This window comes from Lepidochelys kempii, chromosome 7 (assembly GCF_965140265.1).
Source record: "Lepidochelys kempii isolate rLepKem1 chromosome 7, rLepKem1.hap2, whole genome shotgun sequence".
NCBI lineage: Eukaryota > Metazoa > Chordata > Testudines > Cheloniidae > Lepidochelys > Lepidochelys kempii.
Window position 1 is genome coordinate 47,955,488 of NC_133262.1, and position 22,861 is coordinate 47,978,348.

Consider the following 22,861-nt stretch of genomic DNA (forward strand, 5'->3'; position numbering starts at 1 on the left):
AATCTGTCATTTCCTCACCACCACTTTTTTTTTTCCTCATGGGAAAAATACAGCTGCTGGCCCAGTGAAACAAGAAATCGTGCAAAATACACTGATAACATAACTCAGTAGGTGCAGCTTTCTGAGAAACGGCATCTGAGATACTGACATCATAAATTATTGGCTGGAGATATATCTGTCTGCAGAAGGGAAAAAAAAGTCCTCTTCACCATATCGGGCAGGATACAGAGAAATATATTCAGATCCAGCCTTTAGAGAGAAGACAACAGGTTATATATAGCAGGCTAAGGGCCAAAGTGGGATTCAGCCCTAAATCAATATAAATATTCTTAGGCCATTAGGTCAATAACATTAATAAAAAATACCTTACCCTATGCTGCATGTGTGTATCTAAGATGTAGAAAAAACTGTCTGCTAAAGGATATGGATTGACAAATAGTGTGTGTTCCTGTCATTAAAGACTGTTTGGCATCCACACAAGGGGGCAGAGGAAGGGCTAGGCATGCAATTGTGACCTGTGCACTTTCTGACTATCGAAGGCATAACCGTATAACTCTAACATTCTACTACAGAGATTTCTTTCTATGGAATAAGAGTATATTAGCAAAGGATGCTCCCAGCTGCTTCAGTCCCGGCCTCTCCCAGTAGGTGACACTGTAGGGAGCAGGGCAGGCTGGCTGTGGGGGAGCTCCCAGCTACTCCAATCCCAGCCTTTCCCAGAAGGGGGTGCTGTAAGGAGCGGGCAGGAGCATTGGCTGGGGCAGAGCTCCCAGCTATGCCAGCCTCTCCCAGCAGAGGGTGTTGTAGAGAGCGGGGAAGGCTAGCTGTGGAGGAAGAAAAGGAGTACTTGTGGCACCTTAGAGACTAACCAATTTATTAGAGCATAAGCTTTCGTGAGCTACAGCTCACTTCCTCAGATGCATATCGTGGAAACTGCAGCAGGCTTTATATATACACAGAGAATATGAAACAGGCTAGCTGTGGAGGAGCTCCCAGTTGCCTCCGTCCTGGCCTCTCCCAGCAGGGGGCGCTGTAGGGAGCAGGGCAGGCACACTGGCAGTGGGGGAGCTCCCAGCTACACCAGCCCCAGCCTCTCCAGTGCAGAACTGGATGAGACGTTTATTTTCATTAATGAAAGAAGACGTTGGTTTTGAAGTTGCTGCTGTGCCGTTCAGAAAAGATTTGCAGGGCACGGTGCCCATCCCAGCGGGGCATCAGGACAGAGGCTGCAGGAGACTCCAGAGAGATTAATTTTTGTTTTCTCCTCTCCATTCTCTATTGTGTATGCTGAAGGAGATCAATACGTAAAGCACATTCCTCACGCCTGCTAATGCAGAGTCACGGAGCATTTGCTGTGCCATTGATTGGCTACCAGGAGGAAAGGAACAGAAAAGGAGGCTTTTAGAGACAAAGGGGGACATAGAGGACTGTATGTCACCATGGTGCTGTAGGCACCTGCTTATTCTTCTGTCTAATGGACGAGGTAGGGAGTCTCTGATTTTCCTCTCATGAGTCAGTCCCTGGGCTTGGATGAATCACTCCTTATTTCTGGTTCCATGTTCCCATCGTATCTGGCTGTCAGTTCCTTGGGGAGGGGACCCGGCCCACATAGTGGGTCTGTGCCATCTGCCAGCACCTGTGCTTTTGTAGCCCAACACTGGCCTGGTTTGAGAGGCGCATGGTTTTTGTATGTACGGGTTTGATTTTGAAAAGGCGTGTGTGAGAGGGAGTGAATGAGACCATGTGTCTGTGGGTTTTGCCATGTGCCTGAATTAACTAGAATTAAATACCTCTTATGGAAAGGTTTATTTTCTCAGATGGAGGAAATTAAAAATGAAAGTGGAATTACTTAAAAATGAAAAGCTTTACTATATTTTATTTAATTGATTGGTTGATTGATTAATTGATAGGCTTATTTATAGTGTCTGAGCACCTCACAGGAATTGGTGGTGTTACCTCACTGCACTCTATTATTATTCCCATTTTACAAATGGGGAAAACTGAGGCACAACCACTAATGTTTAGCTGGCAATTTGGCAGAAGCTAAGCTTTGATTTTCAGTGGTGCTGAGCTTCTGTTGACTCCAGCTGGAGTTAAGGGCCCTTAAGATCATGTTTTCATGACAGTTCTGAGCCAGATTTTTAAGAGCTTCGCACCAAGTGTCTCCCGTTATAACGCAGGGTTTCCTCCCTAAAAAGCATTGTAGAGATCAGAGAGAAAGGGGTCTTATATTACAGTCTATTAACCCATTCTGTGCTCAGCTGCACCCTGACTCTAGACCAATAAGATCCCCCCATAGCACCCGGGCAATTTGCATAATAGTAACAAATAATGAAATTGATGGGGAGGTGTTTTTCTTCATGGCTCCAGCAAATGCTCCTTCTCAAGGGCCAATAGATGGCCCCTTTACTGGATAGATGTAGGCCCAAAGTTGGGAGTGGATAATGTGGGCAGTGGATAGTTCTTGTGTTGTGTGTTCCCGCTTATTGCACCCCCAGCTCTTTGCAGCATGATTCATCTGTTGCCTGGCCTAGCGAGCTGGCTCCAGTGTGCCTTGAGGCTTTGGGGGAAGGGTAATAAGGATGACTAAGGAGTTTAGAGGAGGGACTGATGTAGGAGGAACCTCTAAGGAAACTAAATATATTCATCGGGTCACATGCTAGTTCTCATATAATACAACTGATGTGCCATTTTTTCCCTGCAACCTTAAGATACCCGGAACGATGCATGGCACAAGAAGCTGCTACGCTGGGCTATCTAAAAACTGGCATGGTGTTGTTTTGCAGTAATAGAGAAATTATATGGGATCATGTAGGAAGAGACTGTATCATAATTTATGCATACGAGGGGCAGAGTTAAGGTAACGTGTGATCTAACCTTTGGCCTTCCCTGGTTTGTCAGTGCTTAGCTGTGTCACCTTAATGTTCTGTTCACAGCTTTTTCCACTGGAGTTTCCTAGGGTGGTTGTGGGGTTTTGGGGGTGGAGATTACAAAAAAATACAACGGATAAGGAGAAGCCATTTTACAAAATAAAGGAAGAGAAGCTCCAGTCTTCAGTTCTGTGAAACTCCACAGCTGGCAGGACGAATGTTGGTACATTCCATCACCCAGCACGAGCACCCGGACACCTTCCGACCTGTGCTGCTGCAGCCTGGAGATCCAAAGGTGTTTCAGGATCAGGCTCTCCCCTGCACACCCGGGCTTCCCTGCATCTTCGCCAGGGCTTGAGGCAAGACTGGGATCATAGAATCATAGAATCATAGAATATCAGGGTTGGAAGGGACCCCAGAAGGTCATCTAGTCCAACCCCCTGCTCAAAGCAGGACCAATTCCCAGTTAAATCATCCCAGCCAGGGCTTTGTCAAGCCTGACCTTAAAAACCTCTAAGGAAGGAGATTCTACCACCTCCCTAGGTAACGCATTCCAGTGTTTCACCACCCTCTTAGTGAAAAAGTTTTTCCTAATATCTAATCTAAACCTCCCCCACTGCAACTTGAGACCATTACTCCTCGTTCTGTCATCTGCTACCATTGAGAACAGTCTAGAGCCATCCTCTTTGGAACCCCCTTTCAGGTAGTTGAAAGCAGCTATCAAATCCCCCCTCATTCTTCTCTTCTGCAGGCTAAACAATCCCAGCTCCCTCAGCCTCTCCTCATAACTCATGTGTTCCAGTCCCCTAATCATTTTTGTTGCCCTTCGCTGGACTCTCTCCAATTTATCCACATCCTTCTTGAAGTGTGGGGCCCAAAACTGGACACAGTACTCCAGATGAGGCCTCACCAATGTCGAATAGAGGGGAACGATCACGTCCCTTGATCTGCTCGCTATGCCCCTACTTATACATCCCAAAATGCCATTGGCCTTCTTGGCAACAAGGGCACACTGCTGACTCATATCCAGCTTCTCGTCCACTGTCACCCCTAGGTCCTTTTCCGCAGAACTGCTGCCTAGCCATTCGGTCCCTAGTCTGTAGCTGTGCATTGGGTTCTTCCATCCTAAGTGCAGGACCCTGCACTTATCCTTATTGAACCTCATCAGATTTCTTTTGGCCCAATCCTCCAATTTGTCTAGGTCCTTCTGTATCCTATCCCTCCCCTCCAGCGTATCTACCACTCCTCCCAGTTTAGTATCATCCGCAAATTTGCTGAGAGTGCAATCCACACCATCCTCCAGATCATTTATGAAGATATTGAACAAAACTGGCCCCAGGACCGACCCTTGGGGCACTCCACTTGATACCGGCTGCCAACTAGATATGGAGCCATTGACCACTACCCGTTGAGCCCGACAATCTAGCCAGCTTTCTACCCACCTTGTAGTACATTCATCCAGCCCATACTTCCTTAACTTCCTGACAAGAATACTGTGGGAGACCGTGTCAAAAGCTTTGCTAAAGTCAAGAAACAATACATCCACTGCTTTCCCTTCATCCACAGAACCAGTAATCTCATCATAAAAGGCGATTAGATTAGTCAGGCATGACCTTCCCTTGGTGAATCCATGCTGGCTGTTCCTGATCACTTTCCTCTCATGCAAGTGCTTCAGGATTGATTCTTTGAGGACCTGCTCCATGATTTTTCCAGGGACTGAAGTGAGGCTGACTGGCCTGTAGTTCCCAGGATCCTCCTTCTTCCCTTTTTTAAAGATTGGCACTACATTAGCCTTTTTCCAGTCATCCGGGACTTCCCCGGTTCGCCACGAGTTTTCAAAGATAATGGCCAATGGCTCTGCAATCACAGCCGCCAATTCCTTCAGCACTCTCGGATGCAACTCGTCCGGCCCCATGGACTTGTGCACGTCCAGCTTTTCTAAATAGTCCCTAACCACCTCTATCTCCACAGAGGGCTGGCCATCTCTTCCCCATTTTGTGATGCCCAGCGCAGCAGTCTGGGAGCTGACCTTGTTAGTGAAAACAGAGGCAAAAAAAGCATTGAGTACATTAGCTTTTTCCACATCCTCTGTCACTAGGTTGCCTCCCTCATTCAGTAAGGGGCCCACACATTCCTTGGCTTTCTTCTTGTTGCCAACATACCTGAAGAAACCCTTCTTGCTACTCTTGACATCTCTGGCTAGCTGCAGCTCCAGGTGCGATTTGGCCCTCCTGATAACATTCCTACATGCCCGAGCAATATTTTAATACTCTTCCCTGGTCATATGTCCAACCTTCCACTTCTTGTAAGCTTCTTTTTTATGTTTAAGATCCGCTAGGATTTCACCATTAAGCCAAGCTGGTCGCCTGCCATATTTACTATTCTTTCGACTCATTGGGATGGTTTGTCCCTGTAACCTCAACAGGGATTCCTTGAAATACAGCCAGCTCTCCTGGACTCCTTTCCCCTTCAAGTTAGTCCCCCAGGGGATCCTGGCCATCCGTTCCCTGAGGGAGTCGAAGTCTGCTTTCCTGAAGTCCAGGGTCCGTATCCTGCTGCTTACCTTTCTTCCCTGCGTCAGGATCCTGAACTCAACCAACTCATGGTCACTGCCTCCCAGATTCCCATCCACTTTTGCTTCCCCCACTAATTCTACCCGGTTTGTGAGCAGCAGGTCAAGAAAAGCGCCCCCCCAGTTGGCTCCTCTAGCACTTGCGCCAGGAAATTGTCCCCTACGCTTTCCAAAAACTTCCTGGATTGTCTATGCACCGCTGTATTGCTCTCCCAGCAGATATCAGGAAAATTAAAGTCACCCATGAGAATCAGGGCATGCGATCTAGTAGCTTCCGTGAGCTGCCGGAAGAAAGCCTCATCTACCTCATCCCCCTGGTCCGGTGGTCTATAGCAGACTCCCACCACTACATCACTCTTGTTGCACACACTTCTAAACTTAATCCAGAGACACTCAGGTTTTTCTGCAGTTTCGTACCGGAGCTCTGAGCAGTCATACTGCTCCCTTACATACAGTGCTACTCCCCCACCTTTTCTGCCCTGCCTGTCCTTCCTGAACAGTTTATAACCATCCATGACAGTACTCCAGTCATGTGAGTTATCCCACCAAGTCTCTGTTATTCCGATCACGTCATAGTTCCTTGACATCACCAGGACCTCCAGTTCTCCCTGCTTGTTTCCAAGGCTTTGTGCATTTGTATATAAGCACTTGAGATAACCTGTTGATCGCCCCTCATTCCCAGTATGAGGCAGGAGCCCTCCCCTCACAGACATTCCTGCCTGTGCTTCCTCCCGGTATCCCGCTTTCCCACTTACCTCAGGGCTTTGGTCTCCTTCCCCCGGTGAACCTAGTTTAAAGCCCTCCTCACTAGGTTAGCCAGCAAAGATGCTCTTCCCTCTCTTCGTAAGATGGAGCCCGTCTCTGCCCAGCACTCCTCCTTCATGGAACACCATCCCATGGTCAAAGAAACCAAAGCCTTCTCTCCGACACCACCTGCGTAGCCATTCGTTGACTTCCACGATTCGACGCTCCCTACCTAGGCCTTTTCCTTCCACGGGTTGGATGGACGAGAACACCACTTGCGCCTCCAACTCCTTTATCCTTCTTCCTAGAGCCACATAGTCCGCAGTGATCCGCTCAAGGTCATTCTTGGCAGTATCATTGGTGCCCACGTGGAGAAGCAGGAAGGGGTAGCGATCCGAGGGCTTGATGAGTCTCGGCAGTCTCTCCGTCACATCGCGAATCTTAGCCCCTGGCAAGCAGCAGACTTCTCGGTTTTCCCGGTCAGGGCGGCAGATAGATGACTCAGTCCCGCGGAGGAGAGAGTCCCCGACCACCACCACCCGCCTTCTCCTCTTGGGAGCGGTGGTCGTGGAACTCCCAACCTCAGGACATCGCATCTCATGCCTTCCAACCAGCGGAGTCTCCTTCTGCTTTCTCGCCCCAGACATATCATCTGGTCCACTCTCCGCAACGATACCTGTGGAGAGAACATGAAAGCGGTTAGTTACCTGTGGGATGTGGGAGAGCTTGGTGCAGGCGTCCCTTAATGCGTGCGCACCCCCTCCGTCAGCCGTCCCCAGCATAACCCTGGTGGAGCTGTTCCAGGACACACAAGAAAGACCCTCTTGTGAGCGCCTTAGCAGCCCTGCAGCTGACTGCTGGGGCCCTCATACAACTCCTTAGCGCCTCCGGAACCTTTCAGAGCCCTTCCCCTGCTCCCCATTTTTGTGTACAGTGCACACGGCATCCCCAGCTGAGATCAGTGCCCCCTTTGTGCACTTATGAGAGACAGTCCGTGCCCGCCCCCCGCAAGAGCTTGGGCCCAGATCTTCAAAGGTAGCTTCTTACAGCCTAACTAGACAGGACAGGCAAAGGGCAAGCAGGGAAACAGACTTGTTCAAGGACACGCAGCAGGTCAGGGCAGAGCTAAGTGGTCTCCTGCATCCCAGTCCAATGCTCTACCCACTGGACCACACTGCTTCAGTGGTCAGGGGTGCTGCAGTACAGCGTGGTGACGACTGACTGAGTAGAGCTCCGATAGCTGTCTCTCTGTAGGGGGTTCTAAGGGCATCGGCCGCATTAAGGATGGGGAGGAATTGCCCGGGGGGGCTTTGGGGAGGAATAGGTGGAACTCCCAGGATAAAACTGAGCCCGGAACCCAAGTCCAGCCTCCCAGCAACAGCTGCCGGGGGCCATCCTGACCTTGGCCTCTGGCAGAGACAGGTTGGCAGGCTGTTCTGCCTGCAGAGAGTGGAGGCAAATTCTGCATCTTCTGACAGTGTTTCTCAAACTGGGGTCTGCGGACCCTTGTGGGTCTGCGAGGGTACTCCAGGGGGTCCACCGGCTCTGCTGATCAACTCCTCCTCCTCCCTCCCTCCCTCGATTCCTCCCCTCCCTCCCAGTGTCTCCTGCATGCCAGGGAACAGCTGTTCAGGGGTGTGCAGGAGGTGCTGGGGGAGGGGGCAGAAAGAGGCAGGGAAGAGGAGGGGCAGGGAAGAGGAGGAGCGGGGGTGGGAAGAGGTGAGTCGGGGTGGGGCCTTGAGGGAATGGGTGGAATGGGAACAGGGGCTGGGTCTGATCCAGGGGTTGGGGGTCTGTGAAAAATGCTTAATCAAAATGGCGGTCCTCGGGTTGCTAAAGTTTGAGAAACGCTGTGCTATGGAATCTACAGGAGGAGTGTAGCTAGCAGATGGTGACTGCTCAGTAATAGGCAAGGTAGAGTAACTTGGATACAGCTAGCTAGGTAGGAAAGAAGGATAATGAGGCAAACTGTGTCCATCACCAGCGCTAGGGAGTCGGCAATGGGAAAAAGTTCGCTGTTACAGAATATTGGACTCGTGAGAGAACCTGGATCTGGATTTCTAGGCCTGCATGGCACAGACCCTGGGAGAAGAACTGGACCTGGATTCCTGAGCCCCGGGGCCCTGGGTGCAGCACCCAAGTGGAGGGGGGTGTAGCCGGCATGGTTTTCTCTGGGTAGCTGTCTCTTGAGAGCAGCCTGTGGTGTTTATATTCAGATACAAAAACTGCTGCTTAAGGAAGATGAATCTCCCTCTCACAAGGTCACTGAGAATGCAAGAAACCAAAACCGGTGCAATGGCCAGAAAGCTGGAGACCAAGAGCAGTTCTAAGGCAGCGGCCTTGCTGGCTCTCTAAGTGCACAGGTTTTGTCCTAGCCTCACTAGACAGTGGCCCAGTAGCCCCACTGGGACATGCAAAAAGTGCAGTAGGTGGTGTCAGCAAAGCTGAACAACAGAGAGATCGGATGCAAAACTGGCCCTGTTGCAACTGCCCTGAGCCCTGATAGGGCTGGATTGCCCAGGCCCCTCGCCCCACCCGGCCCGAGATGGGCTCTTGCTGCAGCCCTTTGAGGGCATGAAGCTGCTCTGGAGGTGTGTGCCAGCCTAGTCGAGGTTTGAGACCACGACACTGCAGTCAGCATCGTGCCGTTCCACAGTGCAGGCTGGCAGTGGGAAGCAGCAGGGCTAGAAGGGGCTGCCCAGTTTGTGGTGGTTGGTTTTTTCCTCTGTTTAATTTTAGGCAAGATACGGCTGTGCTTTCAGGAGTGGCGTTCAGAGCCACAAATACTTTCCTTGTATGTTGGCTTTTAAAATGTCCCCGCAAAGCCCTCAGCTCATGGGGCTGAGCTCCCAGCAAGTCTGGGGCATCTTCAGAGCCTTCCAGGCCCCTCAGAAGCCCCTGCTCTGGGGACAAGCTCCCCCAGTGCCAAATTCTGCCTTGCACAGCGGGGGTGTTCCACAGGTGCCATGGGAGCAGTTAGTGCTGTCGCCGGGAACCTGAGATCCCTCTTTCTGTGCAGACATTGTTCTGGCCATCGATCTGTTTTGCCTAAGCGTTTGTTTGTGCTGCACCTGCCATATCGCTGTGGTGCCGGGGAACTGTTAGAGGGGGAATGCTCACGTACTCTTTGGATGGAAGAGAAGGGATTCCTTTCCTATCTATTCCCTGCCTCTTCCCTCCCTTGTCCTGCCCGTGGATCGATACTACCATTCAGTGCTCCCCGCTCCTTCACCAGAATGCACGTCGAGCCCCAGATGGGCTGGGTGGCTTGCAGGGCATTAGGCTTGTCTACCCCATCTCAGATGTCACCAGCCTGCCCTGCTCCAAATACACACACCCCCCCCCGAGAGACGCTTTGCACCATTGCCGGGTCTGGCAGGGTTGTGAACCATGCAAAATCTCTTCTGAGCTGGAGAGGGTCAGACCCCTTTCCATCTCTGTGCTATTGTCTACATTTGCATATGGAGCAGCATCTCCCCAGGGTCTGACGTGTGGTGCAGTTGCTGAGAGCGGAGCCACAAGGAGGCAGAGCCAGGAGAGCAGGCTGGAGCTTGCGCTGGGCTCAGGTGGGCACTCCCCAAGCAGGTGCAGAGTTCCAGGGTTTCAAAAAGGGACTGGGGAGGGGATGGGGCAGGCGAGGTTCTTATTCCCACTGAATGAGGAGGCTGCAGAAGAGGAAGGGAGGAGAGAGAGATGGACTGGGCCGATAAAATGAAAGGAGTCAGAACTCCTGAGTTCTAGTCCAGGCGCAGCTGCTGCGTTGTAAAGTGGGGAGAGTTCAGCCCACTTGTGCACTGCGGGGGGCTCCATGCTTTCCTCCTCGCAGAGAGCCGAGATCCTCAGCTGGAGGAGTTTGAGAGACTCACCGGCCTGAGAGTGCTCTACGGGGTTCAGACCTCCTCATCCATCTTCTCCCGTGCTCAGCTCCGCAGCTCAGCCCTGCACCATTGGAGAAACCCCTTTATGCCCCCAGCTACCCCTTGCCCCCGTGTAGGAGCTGCCCCACTCAAATACCATCCTTAGAGGCTTCTGAAAGAAACGACCCCTTGTAAAGAGCGACTAACCGCGTGCCTGTCCCATTCACTTTAGCAGTCCTGGCCCCATCTGATTAATCACAGAGTCAGGCTGCTCTGAGCTCATCGCTCGCCTCAATAGCGGAATCATTTCAAATCTCTCTTTGCCGGTGTCTTAATTGCTTTTGCATCGGGCACAAGGGCCGGTGTGAATGCAGAGTAGGGCAAGCTCTTCTCACCCACTGTCTCTTGGGGACTAGCTGATGGAGGAGGGACTCAAACGCAGCCCCCATGGGGGACAGACCCAATTTATTTCCCATCTGCCGCAGGTACCTGGTGGCAAGCATGTGCCACAGGCTTGAATGTGCCCCCTGCAGTTCTTCGTTTCGGGGTGGGGGGGGTCCTTTGCTCACCAGCTCACCAGCCACTCAGATTGGGAGGCTGACACCTGCCTGGGGTGACTGTCTGGATCTGTGCAGTAGTGTGTGGAGGAGAGGCCAGGAGTCCCTGCCAGCTGCTGATGGAGAAAGAAACCTCAGTCTGGGAAGCATGGATTTGTCCATCTCCCCCTCCCCAGGCTGAAAGACGCTGGTTCCCAGTGCCCCAAGCATTGGAGCCTAGACCTGTGAGGACCCCCATCTTGGCCCACCCTGGCCATTGAACTAGGGACCGCGGCAGCTGCAGTCACAGACTCCCCTCCCCGAGGAACGGGCAGAGAACACACCTACCCTGGGTTACGCAGATGCAGGAGAAGGCCCCTAGCTTACAGCCAGAGGGTAGGTTTATATATGGCAGTGACGGGGGGGATGGCAGCTCAAGCTGACAGACCTAACCTAGCTTGGCTGTAGCTCACTCGGGTCCTAGTGCAGGCGAGCTGTCCAATAATCATGCAGGAGTCAGGAGGGCTCATACAGACCCTGCGGAAGTGTTTGCAGCTGCAGCTTCACTCCTCTGGAACACGGGATAGCTAGGTTGAAGCTAGCCCTGGCATGGCCAGCTGAAGCCATGCCCCAGGACCGCTGCCAGGACGTGCCCTGAGGATCTGTTTTTGCAAACATTGACAGCTGCATGTGGTACCTCCTGCAGAGACCAGCCCCCTGCACAGCAATGGGGTCGCTCCTGGGCTGATGGTTGCACTTGGTAGGCAGCATGGCCAGATTGGACCTTCCATTGCAGGATCGGGCGTCAACGCAAAGAAGGTCTGGGGCTGCACCGTCTCAGTCCCAGCCTTGTTGTGTGGCATGAGTTAGGTTTGAGGGGCCAGATCCTGCCCTGACCCAGGCCTGCTTTCCTCAGAGTAGCTGCCTGCTTACACTGCCCATGCTGGGTGTAGGAGCACCAGGGCAGGAGTGGGCATGTGCTGGTGGATGGTGAGTGGGTAGCGGAGACATGGAGGAGGAAGGAGATGGACCCAGGCCCAGGGGCTGGCAGTGGGTGAGACTGGTGGGTAGGGTAAGTGGTGGGCACACGGGGCCAAGGGACAGCACTATGCTGAATGTGATTCTGATGTGGGGAGAGACGAAGCTGGTGCGGAGGGAAGAGCGTGCTGCGGGCCAGGACTGTAAAGCCCGTGGCACTGAAGAATCACAGAGGGCTTGTGGGTCTCGTTGGGCTCCTCCCATGGCTGATCTGCTGGGACAAGGCCCAGTCAGAGCTGGGTACTTCCATGCTGATCTGTGACAAACGAGGGCTCACCTCTGCCTGGCGCTGGCTTCCACGTTCCCACGTCTGGGCCTGGTGGGTGGCTTCTGGCGCCTCATGGAGCCACATGCTCCCCCCCAGACTGTCTCTTCCATGGTGCTCTGCTCTTGGAGCCCCAGCATCACTGCTGTCATTCCTGAGCCCCCTGCCCTCCCACCCCCAGCACCCCCTTGGCCCTAGCCTTGCCTCCTGTGCCCTGCTGCAGGAGTAGGGGTCTCCCACCCTTCTTCCCCGTATCAGGGGAGGCAAAGGGGCTGCTGAGTGAGCGCTAGGATGTACTGAGGGGTTAGCACCAGCCACGTGGCAGCACACAGCTGAGATTAGCAACAGAGCAGTAACTGCTGGGTATTGTTGCTCTCCTGGGCCAGCCACACCGCGGTCTAGATCTGTGCCTGGAAGGGGAGTATGTGGCCCACTGTGTCCATCCCCTTGCAGGCCGAGTATCGGGAATGAATGAGGTCCTCTCCCTAGGTCCTGTACCCCCCCACTCAGCCCGTCCGTGCTCTCTCCCTTCCAGCCACCGTGATCCTCAATGAGCTGAACTGGACTGAAGCCCTGGAGGACGTGTTTATCGAGAACCGGAAGGAAGACCCGTCTCTGCTGTGGCAGGTCTTTGGCAGCGCCACTGGCGTGACTCGCTACTACCCAGGTCTGTTGTGCCGGCATCGCGGCTTTCTGCGGGGAAGGGAAACATGGCAGCCTCAGACACCCCTGCTGGGAGGTGGGGCATGCCCAGGTTAGGAGGGGCAGCAGCACAGCGCCCCCTAGTGCCATGGTGGGAGCTTAGGTGCTGAACTCAGGCGTTGAGATTCACAGTCCTTTTACAGGTGCCTATAAGGCATTGTGATCTGATACCTAACTCCTTGGGAGCATTCAGCCCCTCCTCTGGCTATCTGCTGGGCTGATCACATGCCCCCAGTACCGGCCAAGCTCCTGCTGACATCCACAGCAGCTTTGCCTGCAGGGCGCATGTAGCTCAGTTGTTCTCAGCCCACAGACGGCCCAATCAACACACAGCTGCGGCCCATGTGACATCCTCAGGGCCACACAGCTAGAATATATAGGGTGTGAATGTGGCCCACATAACACAGAGAGCTGCATCTGTAGCCCACGATGGTCAATAGATTGAGAACCAGTGAGCTAGCTCATCCCCTCCCCTCCCACAGCCTCTATCCCCGTGTGCTGACATCTGCCTCCTCTGCTTTCATTGCAGCCACCCCCTGGAGAGCGCCCAATAAGATCGACTTGTATGACGTCCGCAGGAGGCCTTGGTGAGAAGGGAGGGGGACAGTCCCCCAGGGGGCGGGCTAGAGGGCTGCATGTGGATGACATACTGGGATGGGAGGTGGGTTCACCCTGAACCACTTCTACAACCTGAGCACCCGCCTTCCATACAGCCCAGCAAGTTCCCGGGCACTGAGGGCCATGGGAGGAGCCCAGCGAGACCCCACGCCCAGCAGGCTGCATCCATACTTGGAAGGTCCCACTGAGATAGCCAGCTGTTTCTTTTCATGGAGCTATGGGCTGCTTCAAGACCCTCAACAGCTCATAGACATGGGGCTGTGTTATCAAAACTGACCTGGTCACAAAGGGTATTGAAAAGAGCCAGGAACACCAATGGTCAACATCTCCAGCCTTTCAGCTACTGTAAATTGCCAGCACTGACATGCATTGGCAGAGCATTCTGGTCAATTACTCGTAAATGAGCACAACAGCCCCTCCCACTCCCAGCCCTGCCCCAACAAGCAGCTATTAAAATGGAGATGGGTTTACCGAAGCCAGGTGTGTGGTTATTCAGGAGTCTCCTTCCTTCCCCTTTCTCTCTCCCCTCTTGCCTGCATCTTCTCTTCCCCCTCTCCTTCCATCCCTCGCTCACTCTTGTAGGGAGGCAGCTAGGCTGTATGAAACTCCAGGTCTGGGAGCAGCCAGCTCTGTCCAATTTTCATTTCACACATCATTGGTGTTGGAAAATGGATACAATAACACAGGCAGGGGCATCGGAGCTGCAGCTTTTGGCTCTTTTCCTCCCCTCCCCTTCCTTCCTGCCTGCCTCTGGGGAAGACAGAGGGTTAGGCAGCTAGATCCTTAGATACAGACCAACCAGGTTGATCATCTTCCTTCCTTTCTCCCCCAGTGGAGATGGTAAGTGTGGGGCTTGTTCATAGGCAGCACTTACATGGGATCCCGTTTAAGAAGAAAAACGAATGACTCTCGAAAGCTGGAGCCAGAAGGACAGCGAGAGAAATACGAGGCACAATGACAGACTGTGTTTAAGTGATAGCTGCAAGCATCAATTTAGCCACACATCAAGTTAAGCGTGATTGAATCATTTACAATTAGCCCTGGTAGAGGAGCTAGCTCTATAGGGCTAATTATTCCACCACAAATGCAGGGTGCTGGGATTTCCTGTTTATTCGGGGCTCCTTTTAACTATCCAAATGGCACCGGCTGCCTGTGATGCAGGGGGTAATAGAAAATATAAAGAAAAGGAGTACTTGTGGCACCTTAGAGACTAACCAATTTATTTGAGCATAAGCTTTCGTGAGCTACAGCTCACTTCATCGGCTGCATACTGTCATTCATAAACCAGTCGGAGAACACTTCAATCTCTCTGGTCGCTCGATTTCTGATCTCAAAGTGACTATCCTTCAACAAAACAACTTCGAAAACAGACTCCAGCGAGAGACTGCTGAATTGGAATTAATTTGCAAATTGGATACAATTAACTTAGGCTTGAATAGAGACTGGGAATGGTTGATTCATTATAAAAAGTAACCTATTTCCCCTTGCTTATTCCTTCCCCCCCCCCCGCCCCACTGTTCCTCAGACGTTCTTGTTAAACCCTGGATTTGTGCTGGAAATGGCCCACCTTGATTATCATACACATTGTAAGGAGAGTGGTCACTTTAGATAAGCTATTACCAGCAGGAGGGTGGGGTGGGGGGAGAGAAAACCCTTTGTAGTGATAAACACCCATTTTTTCATGGTCTGTGTGTATAAAAACATCTTCTGTACTTTCCACAGTATGCATCCAATGAAGTGAGCTGTAGCTCACGAAAGCTTATACTCAAATAAATTGGTTAGTCTCTAAGGTGCCACAAGTACTCCTTTTCTTTTTGCGAATACAGACTAACACGGCTGCTACTCTGAAACCTGTCAGAAAATATAAAGGTTTTTGTGCATCCCTACATTCTGCTTTGATCCCTAGCTAAACAGCCTAAGCCTGCCTGTGCTCTGGTGACCACTCTTTTCTTTTGTTTGCTTGACAACTGCTGTTATCGGTTTTTACCCATGTCGTCTTTAGCCCCTTGCTTGTCCAAACAGGTATTTACCTCCTGGAAGGACACAGCAGGAGGGCATTCTAAGCAGAAGTCCTGGAAGGGCAACAAAGAAAAAAAATATCAGAGGTGGGGAAGGTTTAATAGCCAGCATTTGCATAAACAGTAGCAGCTTGATTAAAGTCTGTTCTTTAAACTCCAGGTCCCTGCTTATCTGGAGCCAGAGAAAGCCCCATCCCATCAGGGCTGGCTGCAGAATAGATAAGTTTCTCTCAGCTGCCAGCAGGAGAGATACAGGCGTGAGGGTGTTCACCTGCACGGAGATGCAATGTGAAGGTGATGGAGTTAAAAGCACCTAAGTCAGGAAATGAAAGCTCTAAGGTGCAGATCCTCGAGGGAATTTAGGAACCTAAAGTTAGTAGTTAGGTGCCTAAATCCCTTTATATAAAGCAGTGCCGCACCAGAGCTGAGGATCTGCCACACTAGGTGCAATGTGGGCATGTTAATGGTCTGAGAGCTGTAACTCTTTCATTGTCTGACGTGTCTGGGTCTAAGGCCCTGTTCCTGCGGTCAGATCCATGCAGATAGGCCCTTTCGCCCACCTGGCATGTGCTGGAGTCAGTGGCAACACACTGCACAGGCAAAGCGATGGGATTGCAGGGTCAGACCCAGGTTTTTACATGAAACACTGCTTTACTGTTCTTTTTCTGTTGAATTTCTATGGGGATTTTAAAGGAGGAAAAAATTCCCTGTGCTTAATTATATTAGGCCCTGATTCAAGAAAGCCCTTACGCATGTGCTTAAAGTTAAATATGTGTTTTTTCATGCTTTCCTGAATAGCAGCCTTAGTATTTAAATGATTCAGTTGGCTCTGCAAGTTCATACCTCATTGGGGTGAATGAGGGGATCAAAGTGTTCCCATCATCTGTCTGTCGATCCATCGGAAGTGATGGAGAGTCTCTGCACCTCACAGTGAACAAACTATTATGCCACGCTATCATGACCATGGTGACAGGTCCTCAGTGGGTATAAATTGTCGTATCTTAATTGAATCCAATGGAACCCCCTGAGAATCTGCCGACAGAGAGCGAGAGAGATTTCATGATGGTGTGAGATAAATATTTTATGACCATGATACTTGCTTATCGTAGTACTTACCTGCCATATCACAAGGTAGGTGTGGTAAGATTTTTTATTGTACCAACATGACTTTGTGAAAGAAGCAAGTGTTCAAGCTTACACAGAGCTCTTTAGGTCTGGGAAGGGTTCTCAGAGTGTGTCACAGGTAAATAAATAAAGGCGGAATAGATTGTTAAGCATAAGGAGTTGACACATGTTGCAAGTGACCATTCAAGGTGAAGTGGGCAGTTAAGCTTCTGCACTTGTAGGACAAGTGAAGGTTAGTGACTTACAGTTTGTTGTAATAAGCCATAAATCCAGTGTCTTTGGGTCCATGATTTTTAGCATCTACCAAAGTTATGAATTTAAGCTCCCAGCTTGTCTTTTGACGGTGTTGTACAGTCTTTGAAGACGAACACTGAGAGGTCAGATAAGTTAAGGCCCATGTCAAGTTTGGGCACCTGAACTGAGAGCTCAGAATGACACCCCTCTCGGTGACACCCCTGCTGGGCCTGACAGGAGGAAGCTGCCTGACACTAATGCAGAGGAGACAAAAGCCAGACCTGCGGCAAGTGTGCGGGGAGTAGACTGGGACAAGGAGTCTGGGGGTGGGAAATTACATACAACTAGGTTTTTGTGTGTGTAATATATATATATATTCATCCTTTTTCCTGGGGATATTTTTAGCAGGTGGGTTCTCTTTGTTTAGTTCATGTCATATTAAAAACAACCCTCTCCTGGAAACCTGTGGGTGGCAACATGAATGCAGCATTTGCTCGAAATCCATGTTTAGACATGAACAAGGAGTGCTGGAAGCTGTCACATTTCAGGATCCATTTCTTCTCTCATGTAAATACACATTGTTCATCCAGCACCTAGCAGACACTGGAAATCCCTTGGAGAAGTTACTGCCCCAAAGCCACGAATAGACAATGTTTAGACTTTTCTTTCTTTCCTTCTGATTGTATTTGTTGCACAGAAGGAAAGAGCCAGTTGGTTTCTCTGGGGAATACCTTCTTCCTGTTGCTTTAGTCATCTTTGCTTCTTTAGTCTGAGCAAATTTCATTCTTCAGAAAGGTGCCACATTACTCTGAGTTCATCTCCTCCCTCTGCCACTGACTGATGTATGTCAGTTACTCTCTCTGGGCCTCCATTCCCCATCTTTAAAACTGGGCTTAATAATCCTTCTTTTCACTGGCTGGTCTATGGATGCTAAACTCTTAGGAGCTGGGACTATCACTATGGATATGTCTACACTGTAGCCTTGGCCCATACGCCTACATGTGTTGTTGCCCAAATCCTCCTGCCATCCACAGCAAACCCCTCAAGCACATGCTTATTTGCACTCTGAACCCATGCTTGCCTGCACTGCTGGAACCTGCCCACTTTGCAGTGAGGACACAGGCAAGATCACATGAGCCCTGGCAATCCTCCAGGGCCTTCCCACAATTCCCCCTGAAAGACAGACAAGTTCTCTCTCAATTGACACAGCTGACTGGGGAAGAATCCTAGGGCATCTGAGCTATGAGCTATGGGATGTGTTCAGAGAAGTGCAGGAACAGCGAGGACACACAGTCACAGGGGCAGGGCTTTGCTGTGGGGACGCTGCCACCTAGGCTAGGCTGATGCAGGTGCCAATCACCAGACAGCTGAAATGACACTCAGATCTTGAATGCCTTGGGGTTTTTTTCTATTGAAATCGCAGAGGAGGGGAGGTTGTTTTCCATGGGCTTTGTATATCATTTCTGTGATTTCCACACATCCCGCTTTGTTTTTACAAAACCAACATGTTTGTATCATAATTTGCCCCTTAAGACTGTGTGCAAAATGCACTGCCTGCAGAGACTGACTGTAAACCCAGCTGAAAACGGGCTTGTAGCAGAAACAGCATCTTACCAGAGCCTCATCTGGCAAATGCTTCGTGAGAGTCAAAGAGAGGTTGGAGTCAGCAGGAGCTCTGCACACTGAGGGCATGCAGGGTTGGGCCCAAAACAGGTGCCTAGCTCCCATTGAAGTCAATGGGAGTTGTGCATGCTGCAAGCATGCGGGATCAGGCCCCCAGCAGCTCCTGACTGCAGGGACAGGGGTTTTGCATGCTTTCCTCTAAGGGAAGGCACTACACTGCACAGGTGTGCGTAGGATTTCAAGAGGCATTCTATCCTGCCCAGCCTTGCCCTGTCACCAGACTGACAAATAGGACAGAGCGGTGGGAGCGCGCACCCCAGCGCCAATCAGGCTCTCTCTTTGACAGGAAATGAATGGCCCCACCATTGTGGTTAATTGTCTTTGATTCCTGCACATTAATTATTAACTTTCCTCAGTTGCAGCGGCTGTGCAGGGTTATTAGGGAAGGAGCCGAGTCTGGCTGGCTTGAGTTCAGTTACTGTGCTAAGGCCCTCACTGTTGCGCTCTCTCCTGGAGCTTGTTGGAGAACAGTCCTCCTTAGCACCAGCATGAATCCTCTCTCTCCTCAGCAGCAGCAAAGCACTTAAGCGTGGGCTTTAGTCAATGGGATTTTAAGTGCACGCTCAGAGCTAAATACGGACTGAAGTGCTTTGCAGAGCTGGGACTGACCTCCCAGGCTTGTGCGCTTGAGAATGGAAAGTGCCTGCTCCTCAGAATGTCTCTGTTTCTAACGCTAACCAAAGTCAAAATCTTGTGGGGAGAGCCGGCTGTGAGCCCTCCAGGGAGAGGCCTGGGAGAACTGTACGCCCTACATGGGCAGTTCCGGAGGAACAAACAGGGAGGCTGTTACACACGGAGAGAGAATCCCCCCTCCACCCACAACCGGGGCAGGTTCTGCAGTCTGGGGGGACATTCTCACTGCAGAGGTAGCCCTGGTGATCGGCCCTTGGCTTAGCCTTGCCCAGGTGTGAGCAGCCGCCCAGAAAACCACACCCCAGTTGTTGTGTCCCACACTGGTGCTGTTCTGCCCCGTGTTTGTCACTGGGACTTCTGGGGGCACATCTCATGAGTCTCTGTGACTTTCTCCCAGTGAACTGTGAGAGCACGGGTCTGTCCTCCTGGGCAGACGGGGGGAACTGTGTGAAGGCATCGGTGGACTCTCAGTGCATGGTTTTGCCTGCTTCCTCACTGCAGAGTGGAAGCAGCAGCTGGGCTCTAACCTCAATCCCCACCCCTTTCCTCATCCTCCATCCCCACGCCGAGGCAGGCCAGCTAGCCTGGGTTCAAAACACCACTAGACTCGGCTGAGAGGGTTTGTGTGCAGATGGGGTTGGGGGAGAGAGTATTTGAGCAACACCCAGCTAAGAGCCAGGGCTAGATCTGCACTGAAAACAGACCCCGAGAGTATGTCTGCACTGCAATAGAAGACCTGCAGCACCAAGCATCAGGGCCTGGGTCAATTGACTTGGGCTCGGGCTGATAGCAGTGTAGACCCTGGGGCTCGGGCCGGAGCCTGGGCTCCAAGGCCCACCACCCACCCCCAGCCAGATTTAGGAGCCCCAGAGTCTATGCTGCTGTTTTTAGCCCCCACCCCGAGGGTCACAAGCCCAAGTCAGCTGACCTGGACTCTGCAACTCGGTACCGCAGGTTTTCTTTGCTGTGTAGACTTACCCTTGGTGACCTTCGGCTATGTCTACACTAGCCCTTTTCCCCTTGCCTTGCCCAGAGGTTTGGGTTCCCGTAATCACAGCCCTGCCTGACCCTGCTCAGAGCGGGTGCGCACAGCCTGGTGGACAAAAGACCAGTGGCTGCCAGCACCTTCCATATGGAGAGCATGCCCACCATTGCTAGCCCCCCTTGCTGGGACTGTGCGAGCAGCAGTGGGAAATTGTAGGGGCAAGTGTTGGGTGAAGGAGGCAGAGAAACAGAGGTTGCAGCTGGGCTGAAGACTGATTTCGCCCCTGCAGAGAGATAGCTCTGCACAGGATGGGCAGACATACACAGGGAGAGTCCTCCTGGGATGGGAGGAGGGGGGTGTTTGGACAGGCCCTGGAGTTAATTCCAAGAGCTAATCCCTCAGCAGCATGGCCCAGTGGGTGGGGCACTGGTGAGGAGTCAGGAGAGCTGAGTTCTGCCAATCTATTTACAGTGTAAGCCCTTCGGTCTGTTTAGAGTGTACATCACCTGGCACAAAGGGGCCTGATCCATAGGTCCTACTGTAATACACATAACAACAATGTGCTTCCAGCAGGGTCATGTGATAGTAGCTCAGGGTCTGAAATTCTGGCTTGCCAAGCTCCTTAGCTCCCCCTTTCTTTCTCAGGGTGAGGGGCCCAGCACACAGCTCCTGCCAAGAGCTATTTGGATTGCCCAGCAGCGCGGTCAGTGGGCAGCTCTCCCTTGCTCCCTGCCTTGATAAATGGCATTATTAAATAAACACTTTTCCTGCAGGGCCCTGAGTATTAAGCCGAGCGCAGCGCCCAGAGATAAATGTGCTGCCACCATCCATTAGGAGAAGCATCTTAGTTCAGCCTCTTTATGCCATCCCGCATGGGAGCCTGGAGCATGGCTTAACGGACCAGAGCATAGGGCTATAGATGGAGAAATGGGTCCAGCTTTAAAGGCCGAGGCAAGTAGACCCATTCATATGGGTGCCCAGAATATGCCCTGCGCTCCCCCGAAGAGTCATGAAACTCACCAAAGTCTAATGTGGTTTATTTCACCTGCATCCTTGCATACGTTCCTGTTTGCACCACACCTGTAATGTTTCCAGGGGCCCGGGGCTCTCCAGTCCCCTCACTCCTTGTTTTACAGTCTCTCCACTGGGTGCCCATAAAACTCTGTATTGATCCCACAGTTTTAGAGCTCATTTCAGAGGCATGCCAGGGCCTGGTACAGTGGACAGATCCTTTGTCATCCTCTGCTCCTGGTCGGTGGTGGAGGTCAGTGTCAGCAGGCTGGGTCGTTTGTCCCAGTCATAAACCATGGTCCTTGGAGTTAGGGTTTTGAGCAACCCTGCCCCCCAGTTTAAAATGGGTTTGAGTTGCAGAGCTGGGATCCAGCTCCCAGCTTCCCCAAGGCTCAGAGGGTTGGTTCAGTTCTAGAAGGCGCAGAGTGGCAAAGGTAAATCCAAGCCACCTTACACCATACATATTCAGGGATGCTTCAGGGGTGAAACAGCCCCTTGGTATAAATTAGAGCAACTCTGGGTGGGGCTCTGATTTACGGCAGCCTTCAGGTTGCTATGCAGCATCTCAGAATCACTGGAGCAGGAGAGACCCCCAACAAGCCCCCTTTTGTCCCAGGCCCCGTCCACGGCACACACTCTACACTGAAGTTTGAGTGGAGATGGCATCAGGGTATTTCCCCCTGGCCCTCTGTACGTGGCTCTGGATTTCAGGTGAATCCGAAGAACAGAGTATTTGCTGCAGTGTTGATCTGTTCAGAGCTAGCATGGGGGGCATTTCAACCCAGCCTCAGTCAAGTCCTCTGCCAGCCCAGCTGAAGGCCCTGGTGTGTGTGCATCTTGGAGCGATTGTTCCCCAACAGCATGAGTAAGTGCGAGGATGGGTCCTTTGTGAGCGTCGGTGGCACAGGGCAAGATGGGACTTGCTGCCGGCTCGGATCTCTGCGATGAATGGGAATGTCACTGCAGCTCTGGGCTTCCTTTTCTTTTCTCCTAAGCCTGATCTGCACTGTTTGCAAGTGACAGGGAATATCGACATTCAGGGATCCTGAGAGCTTCCATCTTCCCTTGGGTTGGATGTCAGTGGCAGGAATCACAAACAATCCACACAGACTCACTGTCTCACAGGGGGCAACAGCACTTGTTCTTGCCATGCCAGTTAGGGCTTAGTGCCGCCCTGGTGGCACCAAGATACATAGCAGAGGATGGAGGGACAGCCCTAAAAGTCAGTGTCCTGTCCCTTTTCCCCCCTCCGGGACTCAGTACAACATTCTTTGTTGCTCCTCGGGGTTATGGGGACAGGGGGAGGGGTTACCTGCTGTCCCCCAGCTGTGGCTGACCCGTCACAGCTCCCCCCCGGCTTGGTTCAGGAAAAGAAACCCCTAAACTCCCCCTCCCATGCCTTGCCCCCAAATGCAGGACTCAGGACCCAAAACAAAGTGCTGGCCCTTGCGCTCCCCTGGCTAGCACACATGCAGTCTGGGATGTGGAATTAGGGGCTCCGAGGCAAAGCAGGAGAGAGGAGGGGGCTCTTTTACCAGCTGGAAAACATCTCCTGTTCCCTGGACAGTGCCAAAAGCAAAGGGGCTGGCTGGTCCCATAGCTGCTTGTGAGGCAGAAAGCTCAGCCTCATCCGCAAAGAAAATGTAATCATTTCCAATTAGCGAACATCCCTCACTTGCTTTAGTAATCAAGGCCTGTCCGTTTACAAGTAATTCCCAGTAATGGTGAGTAATTGACAGTAATTAAGCACTAATTCACACCAGGCCAAATCCTGTTCGAGTCAATGATGAAGCTGCCTTTGACTTCAACCAGGGCAGGATCAGGTCCTTGCCAAGCAGCGTGTAGACATGGCAGGAAGGAGCAGGCCATCTAGAGATGGGCTGGTGACATAAGAACGGCCACACTGGGTCAGACCAATGGTCCATCCAGCCCAGTATCCTGTCTCCTGACAGTGGCCAATGCCAGGTGCC

The 22,861-nt window shown here is 51.8% G+C and overlaps 1 protein-coding gene across 6 annotated transcripts in view; it reads left to right on the forward strand.

Moving 5' to 3' along the window:
* CACNA2D2 (calcium voltage-gated channel auxiliary subunit alpha2delta 2) overlaps positions 1 to 22,861 on the forward strand; it is a 587,011-nt gene that overhangs the window by 461,305 nt on the left and 102,845 nt on the right. For all 6 annotated transcript variants that reach the window (XM_073352554.1, XM_073352555.1, XM_073352560.1 and 3 more), the window contains 2 exons: positions 12,418 to 12,549; positions 13,114 to 13,171. In XM_073352554.1, the coding sequence (XP_073208655.1) occupies positions 12,418 to 12,549; positions 13,114 to 13,171 (190 nt within the window). The remainder of the gene's footprint in view (positions 1 to 12,417; positions 12,550 to 13,113; positions 13,172 to 22,861) is intronic.